Genomic DNA, 11,174 nt, shown 5'->3' with positions numbered 1-11,174 from the left:
TTCCTGGTGCAAAATTAGAAACAAGACTAATTGCTAAATGGACGTAGGTTTTGTAAAAAGTTTGATAAAGAATCTACATGCATGCTCATTTTGGAGGGTGGGTCATATTTCTTCAAATAAAAGGTAAAACACAAGGAAAAGAAGGGGTTAAGGTGGCAGCATGTGCCAGCATTCTTATCTCTGTCCTTTCAACAGTTAGAAAACCTTTCAGTTTTGTAATAAACAATAGAGAAATTAAAGAATTAAAGAGTGCTACGTTTGCACTCTTAGGGATAAACCAGAATTGCTGCAATGAAACCAGGGGAGAATGTGTGGTAATTTTAAGGCAAATATTGGGAAATATTTGGGTGTAGCTCAGTGTTCACAATCACTTCCCTAAGCACAAAGAGTCACACCCCAATTAGAGGTGTTGAAACTGGTGATGAGTCAAGAAATTGCCAGACCAGCCTGAACCAACTACCATAATTAATAGGGGTAGGGGAGTTATTTATTTTCTGCTTTTCTGGTGTCCACAGAGCACTATTCACATAATGATATTTAAAGTACTCTCTCTCTCTCTCACTATTGACAATATTGCATTTTTTTAAATGTTGTTTTGTTCCTTTCTTCCCTCCTCTCCCCTCACAAGGCTGACAATGGTAAACTCCACCTATACAAACCACATGACTGTGTGACTATATAATATCAGATGTCTGACTATTCTTGGTCACATTTGCTCTAGATTTTGCTTGTCAGAGTTTCGAAACATCCTAAGAAGTTATTTGCCACTATGATGCCTGGAGGCTTAACCGAGACCAAACTCGCGACTCCAGAAATCCAAGAGATTGCTGACCAGGTGAGTTGCATCCCATGAAAGATGCAAAACAGACACTAGTAGCACAAAAGCAAATTCCAGAGAGATTATGTAATGAAGCTAAAATTTACTTTAAAATCTAACAAGAAGCATTGTAAATGGAAGCCCTCTTGATTGATTAGAAGCATGTAGTATGTGGCATGGAAAAATTGCTAAAGAAGTGACTGCACGGACTCCAGTCCAGGAAATTCTTCGATTTGTATCTGCCAATGCTAGAAGTGACCATGTAGTCTGACCTCCTGTATAGCATAGGCATAGAACTTTTCATTCTTTTAATGCATTTAAGGTGGCCATGTTAATTTTGTATTGTTCTAGCTTTTTAAGCAAAATGTCATGCGGCACCAAGTATAATGCCATAGAGTAATCTATTACATCAACGGTGTTGCCTTTTATCAACCACATTTATAATCTCATCAAAAAAGACTTCAAATCCGTTTGAAAGGATCTATTTTCCATACATCCCCATTGATTGGCTGGCATTAAGTATAGTGATTTCCTTTAATTCATTATTAATCAAGACCTGAATCAGCTGCTCCAATTTCTTACCCGAGATCAGTGTCAGACTGGCAGGCCTATAATTACCTGGGTTACCCCATTTATCCTTTTTAAATAGTAGCACATTAGCTTTCTTCCAGTCTTCTGCTATTCTGCTTTTCAGTCTTCTGGGAGCTCTAGAGACATTTATGGCTGTGTTGCAGATAGAACTGTATGAAAGACAGCAAGCTCTTGTGGTCAGTACGGGCACCTGAAGCTGAGTCTACACTGCCTAATTAACCACCAGTACAGTTCCACGGGTAGTAGCAGCGGTAGAAGCACCTGTGTAGACAGGGTTTTAAATGTCTTTACAACTGTGTCATCAAACCCTGATCTGTACAGAGCTGGCTGACAGGGCAGTAAAAATATCATTGTTCTGCCTACACTGGTACTTGTGTACTTGGGCTCGTGGAGCTGCACCGGCGGTGAATCGGAGGTCCCATTTGCTAATGCAGAGCAGGCCAGGGAGTCAGGCTTTTGTTCCTATTGCCAGGGCTAGCTCTAGGGTCCCATTACTGGGGGGGCAGAGGAGGAGAGTGGGTATTTCGGGGGCCCTGTAAACAAATAACCTTCTAGAAGTCCAGAAGCTAGTTGGATCCCTGGAAAATCGTGGCTTTTAAGAGTGTAGAAAGTCAGTATTTTCCTGTGATTTATAACTTTGGCCTTTCTGACAATGATTTAGGGCCCCTTGAAGGTTATTTGGGCTGGGGGGCGAGGGGGAAATGTCCTGGGCCTGCCTGGCTCTGCTGTGGACTCACTGTGAGACCCTGGTCAAATCACATGGCCTCTTTGTGCTTCAATTTCCTCAGCTGTAAAATGGAGGGGGGCAGTGGAGGATAACACTTCCCTTCCGCACACGGGGACTGTTAATTCCTATTTGTAAGGCACATTGAGATTCTTCCTCGAAAGGCACTATAGAACTACAAAATATTACTGCTGTTGTGTGTATGCTCACTGTAGAAACGTAACAGATGGTCTGTGTCCAAAAAAACTTAGAATCCAAGTTTAAATGTGCTCCCAGCATGTGTCAGAAATGAGGCCACAATTCTTAGTTTTCAGTGGACGCAAATATGGCGCAAAAGGTGAATCTTCAAGTCAGATTCTGCTTTCATTCACACGGGTCAATTGAGGTTCCAAAATTGACTCCCCTGTTAAGTGAGAGCAGAGTGTCGCCTCTGGAGGGCAGATATGTATGATTTCTGAACTACTTTCAGGAAAGTGTCATGTATTTGGAATGATTTAAAGCAGCAGTTCTCAACCTGGGGGGCTGCAAGCAGGCTTCAGGGGGTCTGCCTAAATAAACCAGAGACAGGGCTGGCATTAGACTTGCTGGGGCCCAGGGCAGAAAGCCAAAGCCCAAGCCCTGCCACCCCGGGCTGAAGCTGAAGCCTGAGCAACTTAGCTTTGCAGGGTCCCCTGTGGCCTGGGGTCCCAAGCAATTGGCCTGGTTGCCACCCCCTACCGCTGGCCCTGGCTCTTAATCTACTGGATATGCAGACAAACAGTTGTGGCACACCGTGGGCTGTGGAATTTTTATAGCATGCTGGGGGGGCCTCAGAAAGGAAAAGGTTGAGAACCCCTCATTTAAAGCACTCGTCTGTTCAGTGATCTTTTAAACATGTACATACAATTATTCATTGCTCTTTATTTTCTAAAAGGTGAAACTTTTACCTTGTGCTTAGATCTGTGTGTGCCTTGGAGAGGTAGATTTTGAATAGTACTTGGCATTTGTGCGTCACCTGGGAACTCCATGGTATTTCTTAGCAACAGAGAGCGTCTGACTACCAGACTGCTAATGAGAAGACGCGTGGTGGCTCTCACCCCACCCTTCATGCATCCCTTTATGGAAAGGGAAAGTGGCTGCCAGCAGAAAAATGTCATTGCCGATTGGCTTAAATACATGAAGTGCCTTTGACTAGATGCTTTTAAAGAAATGGTCAAAGTTCCCAGTTAGCTAATGAATGAAGCACAATGGATTGTGGTTGGTGCCCTGGGACTGGTAGTCATGAGACAGATGTGATCCTGTGTCAGCCACAGACTCATTGTGTGGCCTGACTTTGGGGAAGTCACTTCAGTGCTCTCTGCCTCAGTTTCCCCACCTACAATGCTGTCATTATGTTGGATTTCATTGTAGTATCCAAATGCTCCTAAAAGAGGCTCCAAAGCAGACAATTAAAATCACAGCAAAGGGAAATGATGCTCTGCCAAAAGCTCTTCTGAGAGAAAAGGATTTTAGCCCTGATTTCCTCAGCAGGTACAAGGCACTTTTCATCTGGCAATCTGAAAGCACAAATCCCAAGCAGAGATGGGCACCTCTCTCCGGCCTGTCAGTCAGGTGCCTAAGTACCTTTGTAGATCTGGGCCCTATGCCCTGCCCCTCTTCTCTCCATTTTACTTTTGGCCAGCTTAGATGGCTCCCCACTCTGCCTGCTGGCTTCTGGGAATCCCTTTCTTAAGCAATTAAGTCTCCCCATACAATACGGAGGGAACCTGGGTGCCTAACTCAGGGCTAAGAATTGCACTAGTCAGCTGGGTGCCTAAGATCCCTGGTGAAACCTAGCCCCAGAAGCCCTAGCCCTATCAATTTTGGAGAGGTTTTCTTGTAGCATTGTTGACCCCTGAGTGATACCTTCATTTCTGCCCTAATCCTAGCTGAGTCCAGAAACAACAACCAACCATACATTTATTCAGGAATGTATTACTTATTAAATAGGCATGAGCCAAGGGCTTCAAACTGTCCATCTGGGGACTAGGCAGCTGGCTGCTTGACCTCCCTTGAAGGGGTGGGCCCTTTCAATAAATAACTGATGGGTAAATAGTGCTTGGAGGTTGGGAAGGTCATGAATGATGGGGGTGGAGGATGACAGTTTATTTGTCTGAGACAAGGACAGCTGGTGCTGAGGGGACACTTAACTCAACACTTCCAAAGAAGTGGGACGCCTGGGTGTAGTGTGGTGAATCAGCAGAAAGGAAAGGCTCCATGGGAACTGGGAGAATAGTTCATCAAGAGTGGGTGTATTGGGATTTTGGGAGGAGTGTAGTGATTGCAGCATTTGGGTTGAGAGTGGCAGCCTGTGACGCACTGGAACAGCTGCTCCAGAGTTGACACTCAAGCAGAAGATGCTGCATCAGTGTGAAAGAGCAAGGCAGGGGGGCCCCCTATGAGTCATACCACAGAACTGAACTCTGACCAACAACCTCTGCTGCGTGGATGGAGTAAGATATTCAGACAGTGAGGCCTGAGGACCCCAACTTTTTTTTTTTTTAACTGTCCCACAGAAGATAAACAACTCTGAGCTGTTGAGTGAGCCGAGGGTATTTGTCCTTTTCTGGCAGCCTCAGTAAATTAGTATTTCTTTTGTGCTGGGTGTCAGAGGTTTTTGGGACCCCCTAGCTGTTGCAGTCCATGCTGCCTCACAGCTGAAGTCTCTTGAATGCTTTCCTCTGAGACACAGAACATCTGAATCTGAGAAGGGCTGATGTACCAGAGCACTCCAAAAAGAAAAGGAGGACTTGTGGCACCTTAGAGACTAACAAATTTATTTGAGCATAAGCTTTCGTGAGCTACAGCTCACTTCATCGGATGCATTCAGTGGAAAATACAGTGGGGAGATTTATGTACATAGAGAACATGAAACAATGGGTGTTACCATACACACTGTAACGAGAGTGATCAGGTAAGGTGAGCTATTAACAGCAGGAGAGCGGGGGGCGGGGGAAGTGATAATCAAGGTGGGCCATTTCCAGCAGTTGACAAGAACATCTGAGGAACAGTGTGGGGTAGAGGGGGGAAGAAACATGGGGAAATAGTTTTACTTTGTGTAATGACCCATCCACTCCCAGTCTCTATTCAAGCCTAAATTAATTATATCCAGTTTGCAAATTAATTCCAATTCAGCAGTCTCTCGTTGGAGTCTGTTTTTGAAGTTTTTTTGTTGAAGAATTGCCACTTTTAGGTCTGTAATCGAGTGACCAGAGAGGTTGAAGTGTTCTCCAACTGGTTTTTGAATGTTATAATTCTTGATGTCTGATTTGTGTCCATTTATTCTTTTACGTAGAGACTGTCCGGTTTGACCAATGTACATGGCAGAGGGGCATTGCTGGCACATGATGGCATATATCACATTGGTAGATGTGCAGGTGAACGAGCCTCTGATAGTGTGGCTGATGTGATTAGGCCCTATGATGGTATCCCCTGAATAGATATGTGGACAGAGTTGGCAACGGGCTTTGTTGCAAGGATAGGTTCCTGGGTTAGTGGTTCTGTTGTGTGGTGTGTGGTTGCTGGTGAGTATTCGCTTCAGGTTGCGGGGGGCTGTCTGTAAGCAAGGACTGGCGTGTCGCCCAAGATCTGTAAGAGTGATGGGTCGTCCTTCAGGATAGGTTGTAGATCTCACTCCAATGACCCCATCAGGTGAGTGTAATCACAATAGTCTCAGGGAAAATTTTAAAAAGTCACTTGATTGTGACAGATATGACACTCACCTGCAATATCCTGGACAAAGCATATTGAATTAAGTTAGTATTATAGGAGTTCATTGAATTAAAAATGCAAACATTTATGTATGATTGAGGGATTGTACATAATTCAATGGGGGAGGGGAACCATAGCCCTCTAGGAACTAAGAACAGTGTGGGGAGGTGAGGCAAATTAATTCAGATTATAACTCCACCTGGAGAGATACTTGTATTTACTGGTTAAAAGGATTTTTAGATAAATAGTTTAAACTGACTTGGGGCCTTTTTTCTGATCCAGCAAATGGTCAGGACCTTCTGTCCAATCCTTGTGGAAAGCTTGGAAAGACTTAACCTACCAAAGCCCTAGGTTGGAGCTTGGGTGACCTCTGGTAAATTTTTTAGCATGTGTACGTTTTTATTGAGTTAATGTTTCCTGTGTGATGCTTTTACCTTAAGAATAAATGTGCTTGCTTAGAAAGATCTGTGCGATAACCTGTCACTGCTGGCACTCCATGTTCAGAGCCTGTGGAGAGAAAGCGGCACAAACGCTGGCCTGTTTAGGCAGTGTGGCTTGCTGGAGATATCACCGTGTAGATTAGGAAGCTGTGCAGCCTGAACTCCCTGGCCAGGAGGGAGAGAGACATGCACCTTTGCCCAAGAGAGGTGATGCCTGAAAAGCTGGGGGCCTCCGCTTGGTGGACACAAGGGGGGACTGCAGGTGCAGTTGCCTTGAACTGTGATAGTGGGTACTTAGCCTTTGAGAAGGTCATTGATAATGTCACTGTCAATTCACTGATGAGCCCCAAACTTCCCTTCCCTTCAGATGTATGTTATCATGGGGAAACACTCCTTGTTCTACATCATATTTCTGAAGTACTGGCACTGAATAAATTTTTAAAATCCACGGCGTTTAAAGTTGTTCCCCTGCATAAACTCATCTACCCAAACCTGCCTCCAGCACAAGGGAGTCTTGCCTTTGCCAGCTGGGTGTTAGCTCCCTAACACAACCAGCCTGTCAACCACTCAGCCACTGTCCTCTGGGCTGTACGAGCCCTGCCTTTGCCCTGCAGATTGAACATAGGTGCACCCCAGCCTCCGAGTCCCTTTGAAGTGTCCCCTTGTGGTATCCAGCCCCTGATCCCTGGACACCACAGAAATTCCAGTTCCTCCACTCCAAAAGGAACAGTGGACCCCAGGTTTACCTTAGATCACAGCTCCTGTGGTCCCCTCCCCCATTGAATTATGTACAATCCCTCAATCATACATAAATGTTTGCATTTTTAATTCAATGAACTCCTATAATACTAACTTAATTCAATATGCTTTGTCCAGGATATTGCAGGTGAGTGTCATATCTGTCACAATCAACACTTCAGTTCACTTCCAGTAAAACAAAAGAAAATGTATTTAAGATGAAATGGAAACAAGTGTGAGTAATGGAAACAGATGGTTCCATATTAACTGCAGACTAGGGCCTACAGTTAAGTTACCTTTCCTATCTAATAATGTAGATTCTTAGCCCACAGTTCAGTCTTTTGCTGCACTTACTAGCCCCAAGGAGCCAGGACCCAATCTTTCATGAAGCACCCCTGCTCATGAAGGAGCCTCCTTAGTCAATGTATACAGAGCATCTTTCTCCACCCTGTGATATACCAAATCAGTCTTTTGTCTTTATTCAGCAAACATGCCATGTCCTATTATTCCTTTTCACATTCAAATGGTTTCAATGCTTAGTTTGTCTTTGATGGTTTTTTCAATTGATTTTTCTGGGTTGGTGCCAAGGCAGACAATGAGTAATGCAATACATAATTGGCTAGCCCAGGATGGGTGACAACTCCCTCCCGCTTGAATTGTCCGTCACCGAGACATATTATTCCCTTGTCACTCACTTTCCCTCCAAGACCGCCATAAAGGCATAAGTTTCAATACAGTTACATTGTTCTTTAAATATCACCCATACACACATCTCACACTGATTGTGGGTTTGATAAGTTACAAGTTTTCAACAGAGACCTCACATGCTAACCTTCATGGGTGAATACCATGAAAGCAGTGTGTTAGGTGTAGTGAGTTTGTCAGGTCTAGACAGGAGTTGCTTGTAGAGAACAGCAAACCTTTTTCCAGTTGGCAGCAATGGGCCTCTGTATCACAGTGACCAAGTATCATGTGATGGCATACTGGAGGTGGTGCCTCCTTTAAGAGGGAGCTGGGTCAGACAGACTCTGAGGTCAGTGGATGGACAGGTGTTTTGGGGGAGATGTTTGCAGAAAACAGGAGCTTCAGGTGAGAGAGATTTCAGGTAAAGCCAGGCAGCAATCCTAGTTTTCACAGGGGTGTGAAGCCTGGCTGCAAGGAACTGTGGAGCCTAGGGAATAAGGCTGCAAGATCTGAGTTGAGTTGAATTGTTTGTTAATAACATTTCCCTTCTTTGGGCCTTGCTTATGTGCTGCATGTCAGTCTATGTGCATTCTTTGGGAAGCTGAGAAGAAGAAACTGAGGCCGTAGACATACAATGAGAAGGGGGTTTGCTGACCCCATTACATCACCTAACCCTCTTTCTTTTTTCTACAGGTGAAGCCACAGCTGGAAGAGAGAGAGAACAAGACGTATCCAGTCTTTGTAGCCATAAAATATAAAACTCAGGTGGTTGCTGGAACAAACTACTTCATTAAGGTCAGTACTCAACAAAATCCCCCACTTCTTCCATCATTGCATAAGTGTTCTAATTGAAGAAGAACATAGGTATAATTCTGAGTGCCTTAAAGCAAGATGTTCAAATAGTGAGCAAACGTTGCAGGAAAGGGTTCCAATATGACCTTTTAATCAAGGTAGGGATTACTTCCTGTTGGATGCGATTTTGCAACAAAAATAGAAAAGATAAACAGCTTGTTTTGAGAATCTCATTTAAATCTGATCTTAGTATTTATAAAGCATGAGTCCCACTCTTTCAGCTAAAAGAAAAGGAGGACTTGTGGCACCTTAGAGACTAACAAATTTATTTGAGCATGAGCTTTCGTGAGCTACAGCTCACCTTAGCTGTAGCTCACGTAGCTCACGAAAGCTCATGCTCAAATAAATTGGTTAGTCTCTAAGGTGCCACAAGTCCTCCTTTTCTTTTTGCGGATACAGACTAACACGGTTGCTACTCTGAACTCTTTCAGCTGTATATTGTAAAATTTTAGGATTGCCAAGAGGGCGATCTCCATTCAAGACTCTCCAACTGCTTTCTCAGCTCTCACCCTTAGAGATGGCCTTAGGTGTTGTTTGGGCAGGCGGGCAAAACAATGGCTTTTTCATCCTGCCATCTCCAGGCCCTGAGAGGACATAGAATCCTCTTCACCATGATCAGCCCAGTAGGCACACGGCCAGCCTGGGGATTTTGGGGAGTCTTACTGAGAGGATTCTGTGGTATACACCTCAAACTCCTCTGAGCAATTTTAAAAACAGTATGTGTGTTTGTTTGGGAGTGGAACAGTGGAACAGCTTCAATAAGCGAGACAGAGAAACCTCCTCTTGAATACCTCATAGCCTACTGGTTAGAGCACTCTACTGAGAGGCAGGAGACCCCAATCAACTCCCTTCTGCACCTCAAATGAGGATGATATTGAACCCAGGTCTTCCATATCCCACCTGAGTACCCCCAACCACTTGGACTAAAAGTTATAAGGTGGGACACCACCATCTCCTCCTCTGGCCATTTTGCAAATCTCTCTCCCCCCAAAAATCAAAAATAATCAATTTGGAAATATTGCAACAGTTTGTCAGCATTTCCAAACAAATATTTTTTGATTTGAGAGACAGTCAAAATTCACAAAAACTCACAAATAGTTTTGGTAGATTTGAAACTGCATTTTTTTGGTGAATAAAATATTTGTCTGAAAAATCTTCAGCCAGCCCCGTGAGGGTGTTGGCTTGCTTCACCCCAGCATTCAGCTTTCTTTGCCCCCTCCCCCACTGTCTTTGCCTACAGCTCTGGCCTTCCTCGGGTGAATAGGATTAACTCTTTCACTGCCAGCCTAGGCATGGGATCTGAGTGAAGTCAATGAGACTTTGCCTTAGGAAAAACTGATAGTTAAACCCAAACGTTTTCAATTAGATTTTTTGTAGAGCAAACTCTCATTTACTTCACTCAGATACCCAAGGTTATGTGCAAAAGCAGAAGATGAAGGGGTTGAGTGGGAAGGATAACTTTGAGTTATGAAGAATATGACCTAAATTCTGGCCAGGCATAAATAGGTGCAACTCCTGGAGAAACCAATGGAAGTGACACCTTCTTATGGCAGGGCTGAATTTGGCCTTGTGAGATCAGGGATAAAATTTCTATTTCTGCTGATCATCAGGAACACCCTAATTTGGACACACAAGCCTGTTTCTGCTCACACATGTGCTATGAAATGGGATAGTCTCTACAGACCAGGTTTAGGGTATTGAATGATACCGTGTGTGATTTAATTTTTACTTTGTAGCTATTCAAAGGTTCAGCACTTCATCTCCCCAAAACATCCCTTCATGAGAATCTGCTTAGTCCATGGCTGTCCCATACTCCTTGTCTTTCAGGTCTCCATCAGCAACAGCACCGATGAGTGTGTACACTTGAAGGTGTTCCAAAGCCTGCCTTATCAGAACAATGGGCCCAGTCTTACCAGCTATGAGACTGGCAAAACCAAAAATGATCCACTGAGCGATTTTTAATGAGATGCTTGGGATGGGCTCTTCTGTTGCTCTTTCTGCAGACTCCCAGCTCGTACCGCCAGTGCCAATACATGGATGAAAATAAAATGAATCTGATTTTGAAAACTAAGTTTGTGTTTCCATGTTGCATGTAACAGAAGGTCTGTCTTGATTCCAGCAGTAAATAACTGCGGCTAACTTAGAAAAGGCCTCCAAGGAAATGTGCTGGATCTACCCAAATACCAATGGTTCAGCACTGCATCTCCCCAAAAAATGCTTCCATTAGCATCTGCTTAGTCCATGAGCTTGACTGTCCCATTTCTCCAGGTTTGCTGCTTTCTGCTAATGAGAGTACTAATGTAGAGAACTAGAAGAATTCTTCAGCCAACTCCACCTCAAGTAAATCTTTCACAGCAAAGATGCCACCCACACCTACCACATCCCCACTGACAGTCACAAGAAAACAAGTCATCTGAATGGACACCCTACAGTGAAGAAAAGCACCCAGTGGATCATTACATCAATTGCTTCAGGGAAAAAAATCAACTGTGAAATCCTCAGACATGCATTACATCAGGGCTGGCCAAACTTACTGACTCTCCAAGCTGCATACAACAATCTTCAGCCCCACAGGAGGTGCCTGCCAGGGCCCAGTGTT

General features: G+C 44.1%; 1 protein-coding gene across 1 annotated transcript; it reads left to right on the top strand.

Annotated features, from left to right (window-relative positions):
* Window positions 1-689: 689 nt before the first annotated feature.
* LOC142069065 (cystatin-A-like) lies at window positions 690-10,646 on the top strand. Its single transcript, XM_075119402.1, has 3 exons — window positions 690-835; window positions 8,417-8,518; window positions 10,403-10,646. The coding sequence occupies exons 1-3, from the start codon at window positions 770-772 to the stop codon at window positions 10,535-10,537; spliced, it is 303 nt and encodes a 100-aa protein (XP_074975503.1). The 5' UTR covers window positions 690-769; the 3' UTR covers window positions 10,538-10,646.
* Window positions 10,647-11,174: the final 528 nt, after the last annotated feature.

The sequence above is a fragment of the Caretta caretta genome, chromosome 1, assembly GCF_965140235.1.
Source record: "Caretta caretta isolate rCarCar2 chromosome 1, rCarCar1.hap1, whole genome shotgun sequence".
Classification (NCBI taxonomy): Eukaryota; Metazoa; Chordata; order Testudines; family Cheloniidae; genus Caretta; species Caretta caretta.
Note: the sequence above shows the minus strand (reverse complement) of the source record. Positions and strands in the feature narration are given on the sequence as shown.